Genomic DNA, 14,625 nt, shown 5'->3' on the forward strand with positions numbered 1-14,625 from the left:
CGTTGCACTTGGGCAACTTTACGCACCTTATGCCCACAATTTATGAGTTCTTCATGTATTCCCTCAACGGGGCGAACGGAGGGAAGACGTCGAATGACTACCTTTATCGCACTCTCAGATTTGCTAATTATAATAAAATAATCAATTTTGCTTTCATCAAAGTACATCTAAGCCAAATGCATTGCTAAGCAGATGTTATCCTACCCTTCGGATGACATTTTATAAGGTACTTCTCCCGCCTTCCTAGCGTGCCTTCGTGGTGTAGTGGTTGTGCACACTGGGCCGGTATTCCAGAGATCCGTGGTTCGATTCCCGGCGAAGGCGATTGCTAATTTTTCATCTCGTCTTCTTTCAAGCAAATACCTAATGTCTCTACAATTTAACGAAAGGAAACATTCCTAACTGTCTCGCGTTTACTTCATTACATAGCATTTCACGCACATCGTTGCGCTTTTAAGTGTTCAATAGGTATCCCATATCAGAAAATTACTTCTGAAACTGAGTGATCGCACTATTTACGGATGCATTAAAAATATCTAGGTCCATAAGCTTCATTCTGTGGAGTGTCGAAGCTTTTAATTGTGCTAGGAATGATGGGCTACTGATATACATCCAGATCTTCAGACACCCTTATGAAAAACATTCTATGTCTGAAAAATCCAACACTTGAGTTCGCCAAACAATAGGGCATGAGCAACTTTTAAATGCTCGAGCTTAAATATTGTTATGAAGAATTTCTTTATAGGGGCTGCTATATGAAGAGCTGCTTTATTTTGCGAGAATGTGCCAATCTGTATGAGATTTCATTCTGTCAAGATAGTCCATGTTCTTACGTAACATTCTCAGGCTACTCTATCTTCTTGTACAGTACAACCACTTGTGACACACGTGTCTGCAAAAAAGGAATGAACCAACTCCTGATGGATGGCATGAAACTGCATTAAATATTTCAATTCCGTCAAGAATAATGGTTTCTCTGTGTACGTTTCGAAATTGCCTTTTGGTCATATTCGATAATTATAGTACTAACATGTTCGTGTAACAGAAAATGCTTCATCTGTGTACAGCATGCTCAGAATCTATTGCATATTATAAGTAACTTTTCTTTGTCCGACTTGATATTTGATGAATGGACTAGTTGCATGGCCTTTCTGGAGTTTTTCCCCATTTATATCATAAATATAGGCTAATTTCTTAGAATGTCAATTGAAGAGTCATCCTTTCCTCTTGTGCAGATATTCCTAGTGTATTTTGTACAGTCAAACAAACCAGCAAACTTCTATCATCTTTAATCAATCGTTCTCCTCCCTAAATAAATTAGAAGATTATTATAAGCTCGTAATAATTAAATTTGAGGATTTAAATTTATTAAAGGTTTCATCTGAGAGCACAGCCTTGGATTTTAAAGTCCTCTAATGTGTTTATTCATACTTGTCCAATTTATTGCAAAAGGAGTTATGTTGAAAATAGCTACTGGTATATCATTTTGAGCCTCTTGTAACTCTTAAATTCTGTGTATTAATCTTAAACTGCACAGGCTCAAGGCGAGTCATCGCTAGTATAGGAAAAACAGCTATAATTTATAATGATTAGAACAACAACTTGTGTAGTTCAAATTAATCTGTACAAAACATAAGCCCAGAGATTTTCTAACATGAGGACAATCACGTAACCAGCTGAGCAAATAATAATTCTGATCTACTATATAAAGTAGATGCCGGAAAGTATTCTAATTTCAATTTCCACAAACTCCCAGAAAAAATCCTAAAAGTCACGGTCAGTTAACAGCTCAGCAACAATCATTAAAATGGGTCAAGCATTTTCTCAATTAGGAACTAATCTTGTTAGGATTCAACGTCAGCTGCAATTAAGAGACGCAGCATTTAAACTTACTCTACCATAACTGTGATCTGCATATAACTTTTGAAAGGGATAAATTATTTTTATGACGAAGGCCAAGAGTAGCAGCACAGTGAAAGAATTTTGAGTAGAACTGTTGGGGATTTCCACTGACTTTCATCAGCTATGACATTATACGATATCTTCGAGTTGCCAGTATCACAGCAATTTTGTCATAATTTAATTTAACCTGGAAAATAATTTTAAAACAAGTTTTGGATTTATAGTTCAATGACACATTATGAATCCTGCAAGTTACATTTTGAACAGACTTGCATAATATTTTATGCTACTTTGCATCAGTCTTTTAAACTTTTGCATCAATTGGCTTCTTTTCAAATTTTAACTTACTATCATTTGGGAAAATCCTAGGTTTCGATCGTCTGACTTTCTAGATACTTCATGGTTGAATATTTACCAGTTCTTAAAATACCATTTGCTCATCTCGGCGTAAATATTCCTGTCTTGCAACTTACTTTCAACTGTGAATTCGATATTCTATCAGTGCAGAAAAGTATCTTTATCTGTTCTTTTTTTTTTCATTATTTTTCTAAGACAGTAAATAGCTGGGGAATCACTGATGCCTTTCCTTCTTATGGGTTCCACTATACACTTTCATTTGTGAACATACTCCCCATTCTTGAATGCACTGTCAGTCACGTGAAGCGAAGGTAGGATACTTGCCCGGTCGTTGAAAGCAAAGGAAATGACCTTGCAGTTTTTGTTTATTTGGTATTGTCTTTCTATTCGTCCTTATTTTCTGTTCGGAGGAAATTTAGTTACTCGTTTATTATATTTTCTTGAAAGACACTTTCCTTAACAAAGATACATCAGCCAGGGTCAGATTTATATGCAAGCTAAATTAATTATAGCTAAAGGTTTTTAGAAGCCACTGTGGATCAATGCCAGTTAATTAGAAATTTAATATATTTTTAAAGACATAATATTATCAGACTCATGCAAGCGTATTTTATTTTATATATAGTAATTCGAAACTCTAGTTATCTGGATTTTTTGTTCATTTTTCTTAACCATATAAAATTAGGCTTAGTTTCAATTTAACTACACATCTGTAATTTTTCTCGCTGATTTATATAATTTAATCAGATAATGTATTACAGTACGCGCTTTCGAGGAGCTATAAAATTCATTTAATTTAGTAAATGTGATTTTTGCATAGAATCACGAATACGTAGGTTAAATATTAATAGAAAAATCTACTGTATACGACACGATTGCTTCATGCAATCCACGAGTCACTGCTTAGCCACAAAAAGTGATACTTTTCCTAAAAGCACAACTGAATAAAAGGCATGATGTAATGCTATTCCATTACTAAAGCAATATGTTTTGCTTTGGCATATGCAGCACAACTACAGCCAGTTACTGTTTATTGCACATTTACCGAACATGTTATGTTAGTATTTTTACTTTTGCACGAAGTAAAAAGGAAGTATTGTAATCGCGAAAAGTTTCAGGCAGCATATTTCAATGAAAATATCCACTTTGACCGCTTTCGAATGCAATTTAACGATGTTTTTGCGTGATATCTGTACGTAAGGACAGAATAAAAGACTCTTTTCCTACAAAAAAATTATAAAACTGCTTTAAAATGAATTCTGAAGAGAATTTTTCGTGGCGTCTGTACGAACGTATGTACGTACGTACGTATCTCTCATAACTCAAAAACGAGTAACTTCAGAACGTTGAAATTTTGTATATAGGACTACTATAACATGTAGATGTGCACCTCGTATTTTGGTTTCAATCGGCCGCGCCAAACGTATATAAATATACTTATAAATATATCCACTCTGTTACCCGGCTCAGTGATCTCAGTTTCTTTACTCTTATATATTTGTAAATTGTACACTTTTTTCTTTAAAAATGATTGAATTATGTTGTTTTTATCTTCCGGTTAAGAGTTTTATGCCTTTAGTAAATCTGTATGCAATACATTATACCTACGCTAAATACAAGGTTGTTTTTACGATTTTGATTGTCACATTAGCGTGTTTCTCTTCTAGTTCTAGTCTGTATACAATATTTTTAATATTATCAACAATTTAAAGGTTGTTTAAGTGCTGCTAAGCCTATTTTGATGGCGGTCATTGCTTGTTTACATTTGAAAGAGCTGAATAGTTAATTTGTTGCCAATCTAGAGAAACGTAGCTTCGCAAAGATAAACGCCTTGATTTATTATTGCGATTTAAATCATGCTTAATCCTTTCTGGAAATTTTCGAGGAAATAAGTGTTTAAGATTTACTTAATTTTTAATAATTTAATTTTTAATAATTAATAATTTTTAGTAGAGATATTTTGAGTTTTTTATGTATTTTTGCCTAGTGAGAACTGAATTAATTGAATGAGAAATAGTCAATCATCTGTGAAAAACTGTTTCTTTTTTGTTTTGTTTGCTTAATTTCTTTTATACATCGTTCTAGCTTTATTATAGTACTTGAACAGAACATGTGGCAACGATTAGATAATTCTTTAAATGATACAAATTTTGTGCATTCTGAGTTATAATATGAACGAAATATAATACTGTTCAGTGAACCTAGCGCCAAAGTGTCGCTATGGTAAACAAAGAGTGAATTTTAAAGAATGCACTTATTCTATTGTGGTTTATGCGCTGTCGGGGAAGTAGATATAATTAAATCCAATAAGTTTAAACAAAATGCAAGAAAAAATGCGTATAATTTAATATTCCGTACAAGGAAGTCATGTGGTGTACACATCAGATTTTTTTATTCGTAATAAATTTTTATTTTTAAGAAAAAAGGTCTCTTTTCCACAAATATGAAGTCTGGGGCTTAGCTAAAGGAGGGGATGGTCCGCCTGGGGCGGCAAATGTTTGAGGGCGGCGTTCCTAACATGAAACTATATCTTATAAGGATTAGTCACGTGGATCGTCGAAGTACGTAAGGAATAATGAATTGCATAATTTGAGAAAAAATATTTTACTCGAGGTAAAATATTCAAAGGTATCACTATGAGAGTTCATCAGCTACATATCTTTTTCCCCGAGTCGAAACTTTTGAATCCAAATTACGAATGCTAACGTAATTATGATCACGGTAATACACTGGTGTGCAAAAATTAAGGACGAGACGGTTTTTTTCAATATAACTTTGTACAAAAGCTTTCCAAATCAACACATTTGATACCGTAAGATCCCAATAGGTAAGGACATGAGTAATGTAAGCAACACTTACTAAAAGAGAAATCAGAGGGATAAAAAGAAGCTTTATTGAAAAAGTAGCATGGAGCGCACCGCCACCTCCATACTTCTCCCTTTCAATGATGTTCGAGGGATGATTGCGGCTTCCCCGCTCTCTCCAGATGAGTATGCGATGAGAATCGCTACTCAGACTGAATCTGCTCTCATCTGTAAAGAGTGCTCGTCCGTCCCCATTCATTGTCTCTCCAATTCCGGTGTTTCCGGCACCACAGAGAACGCCTTCTCCGATGGGCAGGCGTTAGAGGTACACACCGTACAGGGCGTCGTGCAAACAGACCACCACCGTGCAGTCTTCTGGTCACGGTAAAACGCGATATCGGTCGTCCAGTCGCCTGTGTCGTGTGTCTAGCGATTTCTCCCGCTGTCTGCCGCCTGTTTCTTCTGGCCTGTAAGGCAATATACCGGTCATCTGCGGGTGTGATTCCTCGTGGACGACCACTACTAAACCCCCGGATAGCTGTTCCTGTAGTTTGAAATTGTCTCCAAAGTCGTGAAACGATGCTGTGAGCAATTCCGAACTCTGCAGCCACACTTGTCACACTGCGGCCTTCCTCCAACTTCCCAATGATTCGACCTCGGGTAAAAGCATCCAGATGTCGTCTAACAGATTGATTATTCGCCATTCCTCGCTGAGGCAGCAACTCGGTGTGATTTTAACTGCTATACGGCGTGCAATCTCTTTGCCAGAAATACTGATATTACACCGACAACATGCTTTATACTACTCAGACACTCCCCCATTACGTCTACTTGCATATCTGCGCATGTGCTACCGTACATCACCTTACTTAATCTCCTGATTGGTCTTTCTGTCCGCCCTGCCTCTTCGTTCAGCTGATATGCTAATTTTTCGACTTCGTCCTTAATTTTTGCAAACCAGTGTATTAACAAGGAAGAATTCTTTGTTAAGAGAGAAGTATTTCAAGACTTTTATTTCCGAGCAATAGCTCGGGAAAAACGAAACAGGAGCACGAAAAGGGTCTTTTTGAATTTCTGGACTTTTCTAATATACAATCTCCAGAACGAAGTTCCAAATATTGTAATACTATTGCGAAGTTTCCTCATAATTAGCTGCACGTGCTGCTGGTTTTGAGAAGAGTTTTATTTAAACAAAAGTCATTTAAATTAGATTTTAGAGCTGTAAATGTTTATTTTCCATTTAAGAGATATAAAATTTTATTTTACATTTAAGAAATTTTTTTATACTGTCTGCATTACAGCAAGTGGAGCAATTCCAAGAGGCCATTAGTGGTTTTTTTTGGGGGGATAGCGAATTAATAATAAAAATTTAAAAGGTTGTAATTAAACTTTTTCTTCAAAAATAAACATTAGAGTTTAAATATATTTCCCTACATTTCAGTTTGACAATTTTTTTATTTGTTTTTACATTAAGAGGTGTGGCAAAATCAAACACCCTCCCAGGCGGTAAAAGCTATAGCTAAGCCACTATACGTAGTGATAGATTCCTTATATAACATGATTAATATTTTTATTTCATAATCATTTGCAGTACAATAGACATGCATTTGTCCCAATAAAGAAAGCAATATGAATTTTTTGAATACCCGATAGCATTGCTATCTTTGGTATTTTGAATAATATGTACGCTGATGAAGGTTTTATATAATACCAACAACAGTCTCGGTTTGGGAGTTATTACCGCAAAGAAAGACTAGCTTAAATTATTTGAATATGGCAAAACACATGATAGCTGCCAAGAGGAATGCCATCGTGGAGGACTTTCTAAGAAAAACTTGCTCGTATTCAAGTTGAAATGCAGAAAAACATGAAAATCAACCATATAGTCCAGCCTTTTTTCTGAGCTTGAACTCAGGTCGAACTACGAGTATTCAGTGGTGTTAACTATCCTGCCACTAGTGAGTTACTTAGCGCAAAGAAGAGGTGTCATTGATGGTTATAAGGTGTTATAAGAACGGCATCTAGAGAGTTTATTCTTTGAAACAATGATCCAACCAATTATAATACTTTTTAAATTAAAAAAGTAAAAAAGTAATAATATAATAAATTATTTTGAAGACCACACTGCCGTTTGTAAGCTTGATTTTTATATCTGATGATATTTTAAGAAATTATCATGAATGATCATTAAATGAAACTGCTTCCCATAAATATGAATATCTTTGTATAGAAGACAGACATAAGTTTACACTTGAAGAAGATTTAAGAAGACATAAGTTTACACAACTTTAATCTCGCGTTTAATATCGCAGCGTAATTTAATTATTCATGTTATTAGGTTTTAAAAGTAATATTGTACATTATCTAAACTATACTTTCTTCAAAATTCCTTGGACTTAGCTTGATTTCAAATACTGTCGAATGGGTTGGCAGCATTAAAGTTTTCAATACGAAACAGGTGACGTAACCGCGAGATAATTTTCCTCGAAACGTCCTACACGAGAGGATTCCTTTCTTATGTATTGAATACCTATGCCTAGTCTCAGATGATTAAGGTTGCATCACATGGCTTCCTTCCTTATGTAGTCATCTTATGATCTACCGTCATCTAAAGTAGTGGTCTCAAACTCAAATTGCATGGGGGCCGAATACACGATCTGGAAACAGCTGACGGGTCAGAATTTTTTTATCTTTTTTAGCAAAATAAAAATATTTTATCAAATAAGAATAATAGTAAAACAAATTCGAAATTCAAAATTCGGGCTTCCAGTGCACATGTTCGGTTGGAGGACTACGTTATTCAAAATTTGATGGTTCTAGGTACCGTCGTATTTTCATAAGCGTTAAACATACATACATACATACATACATACATGCAGATTCTTCATAACTATTCATAATTTAATTTTCTTAAAAATAATCAGGCCGATAATATTTGGTGGCAACAATTAAAAAACGTAATACGCCATTTGTAGTGAACCAATGCAAAATCTCATTTCGAGACTAAAGCACCGCTTGAAATTTAAAAAACAACAAAAAAGAAAAATATGAAAGATTTCAGATTTTAGATTACGCCCAAAGAGACGCTTTTTTCGATTATACATACATATATACACGTTTCGAAGGGAATTTGGGCTAAAAATATTTAAATACAGCATATGTTTAGAATTTCTAATAGATAGTCTCGCACACTAGAGATAAACATATTTTATTCCGCGCAGTGTGTTGCCACTGTTCGCTTTCAAATCGTTGAGTTTCTTAATAAAAAAAAATTGTTAAAGTTTAAAAAGTATGAAATAGATAATAAAGCAAATTATAAATTCAAGATTCGGGCATCCAGATGCCCATGTGGAGGACTACGTTATTCAGAATTTATAATGCCAGAAACATGCATACATTCATGCAGATTCTTCATTATTTAATTTCTTGAAATATAATACAAGACGATAATATTAGTGGCAACAATTTGGAAACTGATACAGCCGTTTATAGCGATTCGACGCAAAATTCCATTTCGAGATTAATAGTCCTTCGGAGTTAACGCCGATTTGGGCTAAAAGAAAGGATTAACTGAATTTAAAATTTTGTTTACTGAATGTTTATTAAAGCATGCATAAACGATAATAATAATAATAATAACGCAAAGGAAAAATATTCAAATTTAGTATTTAATTTTTGATTATGCTTTGTAATTCAAACGTATTAGGCACTAAATATATTTATATTTCAGGCTGACTTTCTGTTTAAATCATTCTAATGCATTTAATTTTTCATTAAATAACTTATTTAAATTAAACTAAAAGAAATTGCGAAAAATTTTAAGTTCTTTTGAGAATTCACATTATTTCTCGTGCACTAAGAAGGAATTTCCTAATATCCGCTTATTCCTTCAGCAATTGCTAACTCATATTTGTGGAGAGTGTCATGAATTTTTATAAGAAACTGTCAATTTCTTCCTGCTTATCTAGGATGAATATTTAAAGAAATGACAACGAATCTGTAGCCCACAATAACATACATATTTATATCTATATAGTATCACAGAAGTTTTTTACACAAAAATATCCCAACGCAATTTTAATTGTATTCCTTTTCCTATTATAGGTGTTTTTATATATAGGTTGTTTATAAAGTTTCTATACATTTTTGAGAAATAAGGTCTAACTCCAATACCTTTGAAAGCGATCTAAAAGTATATATAGCCTTACATTATAGTAGTATAGCCTTAAATTACAGTAGTATAGCCTTAAATCTAGTATATATAGCCTTTATGCAAGTCCCGCAAAAAGTAAAAGCCATATAAAAAGTATATTCCATAGCCATTTAAGGACACAAATAAAATCAATCTCCGGGTAATCAAAATTGGCCAAGATTAATTAAAATTTTTTTCACAAAGATAGTAATAAAAATAATTATTTAAACTACGCTTTCAACTATAAATTTCTGAAAATTCTGAAATTTTAATTCTGCATTCAACCATGTATTGCTGATCCTCAACACAGAACTATTCAGAGCCCATCAGCAGTCGAGCAGTAAAAGTCGCAGAACACTGGTAGTTCCGATCTGGGTTCGATTCCAGGCGAACGGGTTCGTTGCATGGGACGTTTTGCGATTTTCCCTATGTGTAACGTGTATACGAGCCAGTACCCCTTAGAAAGTCCTCCACGAAGGCATACCCCCTTATACAGATAACCCTAGTGACCCTAGTGTGCTTTGCCATAATTTCAATAAATCAAACCAAACCAGAACTATTCAAGTTCTTTGACTCGCCAATTTGAACAGTAGACCTTGGCAATTAGAAAAAGAGTAGCTTAATCTGACGAGTTGCTTTTCTTATTGCTTTAAGCAGATAAAAGGATCTATGTATGAAGAAATCCTCATGAAATCATAGTCCATCTCTCAACGAAGAAATTTCTAAATTTGTGGCGTCTCCGTAAAGCCATGCAGTTTGCTTAGACAGCATTCAATAGGACTTACGATACGTCCACAAACATCTCCTGCAAGTAAATACAAATTACATCTATTCATATTTTGCATTCGTTCTTATGGATCTGATCATTTTCAATAAAGATCCCATCAGCCAAGTCTAGTCAAAATATTTTCAGATGAATACTCATCTGACATTGGAGTCTTACTATGGCCAATTAAGTCACTAGTCTGTGATGTTTTTAGACTAGAGATTATGTCCTTATGCTGAGTCTGTACCTAATTATGTTCCCTTAGATTTACTTTCTCAAGAGGAACCTAGAAAGTAATTAGACTCTATACCCGCTTTTGTCGCATTTTAGTATATATTGTGTGTATTATGTACTAGGTCATAAGAGAACTTTTTCTAATTTGCTATTGAAAGAAACTGCTGAATATTTATTTTTTATTTTTTATCAACTGACATTCACTCGCAATTTTTAGAGGAAAAAACTTTTAGATATCTAGGATATAGAATTTTAAATATTCGAGACATTTTAAAACAATGAAATGTTTCTCAAAGTTAAATTGAGTGTATAGACATTAAGTTTGAAGTAAGGGAAGTGAAAAATGCGCAGTGCCCTCACCAGGACTCGAACACTGGACCTCTCGAATTTGCGTCAAGTATGCTCCCAACTACACCACGAAGGCATGCGGAATGAGAGAGAAAATGCCTCACATATTTCTCCTTTTAAAAAGCAACTGGGGATTAGAGAACCCAATAGCCAAATCCTTGAAATGATTAGGTAAGATTAGTTCATTAATTACAGCAAAGCATATGTATGCTATATGCCTTAAAAAGGTAGAGAGAACTTCGTGCAGGCAGTTTCTTATTCATTTTTCAGATAAGAAATTCTATGTAAGTTTAATCGCAGGAAATTAGACCAAAGAGATCTTCTAGAATCCGCTGGTCTTACACATTTGGAATCAGATATCTTATCTAATAGGATAATAATGGAAAAATTTAAATTGAGTTTAATACTTAATAGCATATTAATTCATTTGCAGAAAAATCTACAATGTTTGACGAAATTTGCTTAAAATATACAAAATACAAAGGAAGCCTAATTGTAAAGCAATAAACATAATACCTGCGTACATGCAGGAATAAAAATAAATCAACGCATACACATCTGTTTATACAAAACCTGATCGTCATAAAAAGAGTATAGTAATTATATAGTCATAAAATTGGTAAAGTAATCGTCATTTTAAAAGTAGTGAAATAAAGCTTCTTCTCTTCACAAAAGTAAAGCTATTTTTAATTTTTTTAATATAAAATTGAAATAGGTATAAAATATAATTTGCATATTATTAAATAGTGCAGAATCTATATGTATGTAAAATATATAATGCGAAACAAAATTACTAACAAATGATATTAAACTTAATTGGAACCAATTGGCAATATACCTTTAAATTCATAATTTTATATTAAACACATCCCTTCTTCAAGGGTACCTTTCGCACCATTCCGATCACTCTACAGTAAGTTACGTCACTCGTTTGCTGCGATTTCTCAGCACTGCAAAACACTTTGTCCAATCGCTGCTCAAGATTAAAACAAAGACTTTCCGAGCTTATAAATATGACTGATTACGTATCACTCCTTTGCTGCTTGCTCTACAAAGGAAAGTACGTCTCTTCGTTAACTTTCTTTTTCTATAATCTAAATAGAAATTGTAAGCCGCATTCAGCACCCTTAGTGTTGTACCAGTTTAAACAAAAATGTATTTCTCAATAATTGTTCCTATTCAAAATGAAAATTATGTTTCAACCATTAAGGCAGTTGTGATTTCCGCTCGACTAAGATCTACATAATTGTTTTCTTGGCCATAACTAAAAAGTGAATATTGGTTTCATATTCCGCAAAAACTACATCACATGTATGTGTGTATGTATGCATGTGAGTACGTATGTATGTAAGTATGTATGTTTGTTTCTCTCAGTTTTCAAAAATGGCGTAACTTAAAGTCACACATGTGATTTTGAACACACCCGAACATGTGCACCTCGAAGACCGAATTTTAAATTAATTTTTTTTAATTTTAGATTTTTTACGAATTTAATTAATTTTTTATTTAAAAAAATCAGTGATTTTAAAGCATTGGTTGTTACTGCCGGAAATAAAACATTTTCATCTTTTGCAGACTAGTGTGCTACCATATGGGAAAGTGTAAAATATTCATCTTTCAAATTTAATCAACAAACTCAGCTATTTAAAAGCAAAGTGTTGCCATTACCGGATGTAAAATACATTCATCTTCCATTACTTTTTTTCAAAGCTTAAGATATTTTACTCCCAAATTTAATCTACCTGTTAATGATACGAGATGCTTCTTTCATTTTTACAGCCTTTTACATTTTTTTAAAGAGAAAATCGTTCTTCGAGGTATTATGTTATGATTTAAAGCCTTCAGATGACCTGTAGAATTCCATACAGCTCATGCATACAAACATGCAATATAAATTATAAGATAAGCTGCTGTAAACACTATTCAGTTGATTGCATAGTTTATATTACATTTAAAATCTTATGAAATATTAAGCTCGTTTTCCTTTTTTTCCATAACTAAATGATGTGCTTATTCAGTATAAAAAACTAAAAGCTTGAGGAGTTAAATAAAACATAAAATATAAATTCTTACCAGTAAGCATTTTAGAGAAGACCACAAAATTGGAATGTCAGGGTTCTCTGGGTCAGTAAAAAGATCTATGCAGTCTCTTTGAAACGGGGCAGACAATCTGTTATCTGAAACAGAAAAATGCAATAAAACAAATCATATTAAATTTTAAATAAAGTGTTTTCTCTTTCTCTAAAACCATGAAACTTAGGTAAAGAGTATTTTTATTTTTCTAAATTCTTTTCCGCTTAAGATAATTTTCTTATCACTCTACCATCCCGGGTCACATGATTTTTAAGTACACATCAATATTGTAACCGAAAGAGTGGCTTCAAGTACCGACCAGTAGTCTTCTACCGTACTTAAAATGATAAATCATCGAAAAATATTATTTACTATCTATTTTGTATTTGTTTCGCAACATATATATGTTTTTCACATTATTTCTACCAGATAGTGAAATCTTCACAATTACTTCGATTTGATCTAATTTTGCATTGGAAGCTTTCACAAGAAATCAACAATGTTTTAATTATATTTCAGAGACAAATGGGTAACAAAAAGTTTTGAATCTTCTTGTTTTCAATGCGGCAGAGATCCCATGACACAACGGAAAATGCTACTGGAAGCTCATTGGTCCGTTCTAGAAGCGCCATTTTCAACTGCGATACTGATGTGCACTTATAAATATAAATCGGAACGAACTTAATCCTCCAGTCATTAATGAACTGAAGAATCGTAAAAAGGTTGACTTTTCAATTTATAATCTTACTAATAGCATTCATATTGTTCTACAGGAAGTTTCACGAACCCTGCCGCATGACTAACTTTCTGATAAATTGATTTATCACATAAGAGATCTTATTAGGCAACATAATAAAATTAGAAAATCATCCCTTGCATGATTACCTTTCATGATACTACGCCATGAAGAAATCAGAAATATTTTAATCACTCATTGAAAAAAGACTACAGAGGGAATACTTAACGAAGAGGAATAAATGCGGCACTTAATTTCAATCCTTTACTATCGAATGCGTAAATGTGGCACTTATTTCTACCTTTAGATATATCAAAAATAGTTTTCTTGGGTTATTCGAAAATAAATTTATTCGAAGCACTCAGTCTTCTTTTGTTCGAATAAATGGGCTTATATTTTTCACAATGAAACTTCCATGAAAGCTATCCGTTACATTATTGACTGAATTCGAAATGAAACTTCCATCGTCAAAAAACTCAACCACTTTGTTAATTCGCTAATTGTAACACACATAAAGAGATAAAAGCATTTAGATTTATCAAATGCCTAAAATTCATCTTTTCTTCGTAACTGGGTAATTATTTCTCATGTTATTACTTTCTTATGTCTTTTGTAATTATATTGCTGCCATTAATGTAAACATAAAAAGCATGTTTATCAGTTTATAAGTAAACTGTAATTGAAATAATCATTTTATAATTCTCTATACTTGAAATATTTTCTTACCAATTTCGGTATCAAAAAGTTTTTTCATCTTCTTTTCTATCATGGCTTCTTCTTCTTCTCCTGCGTTGTCCAAAACCAACTAAAAAAATAATTAAAAACAACAAAATCAGCGTTATATTTTCAAATTTTCACAGGACTAGTTTCGATGGTTTTACCGAACCATCATCCTCAGCTGCAAAAGCGGAAAAAAAAGACTTCTAAATTAATATTTGTTCGGCGTGTTATTGTATCTTAACATTTAGATTTGTTACCAAATGCCGAAAATTCATCTTTTCTTCGTAACTGAGTAATTATTTCTTATGTTATTACTTATGTTATTACTTATGTCTTTTGTAATTATATTGCTGGCATTAATGTAAACATTTAAAAATTATGAAATATTCAGCAATTTTACTTCATTATTCTTAATGTAATTGTATTTACTGCATTGCATCAGTGCTATCTTATTGCTAGTTTTGGGGAAAAGAGATTACAGATTATTTTTGTA

General features: G+C 33.0%; 1 protein-coding gene across 2 annotated transcripts in view; it reads right to left on the reverse strand.

Annotated features, from left to right (window-relative positions):
• LOC118202083 (anoctamin-4-like) overlaps positions 1-14,625 on the reverse strand; it is a 123,908-nt gene that overhangs the window by 69,800 nt on the left and 39,483 nt on the right. For both annotated transcript variants that reach the window (XM_085818251.1, XM_085818252.1), the window contains exons 3-4: positions 14,139-14,217; positions 12,677-12,780 (exon numbers count right to left, since the gene is read on the reverse strand). In XM_085818251.1, the coding sequence (XP_085674377.1) occupies positions 12,677-12,780; positions 14,139-14,217 (183 nt within the window). The remainder of the gene's footprint in view (positions 1-12,676; positions 12,781-14,138; positions 14,218-14,625) is intronic.

The sequence above is a fragment of the Stegodyphus dumicola genome, chromosome 6, assembly GCF_044657685.1.
Source record: "Stegodyphus dumicola isolate Sdum_Otavi_A_Nest chromosome 6, ASM4465768v1".
Classification (NCBI taxonomy): Eukaryota; Metazoa; Arthropoda; class Arachnida; order Araneae; family Eresidae; genus Stegodyphus; species Stegodyphus dumicola.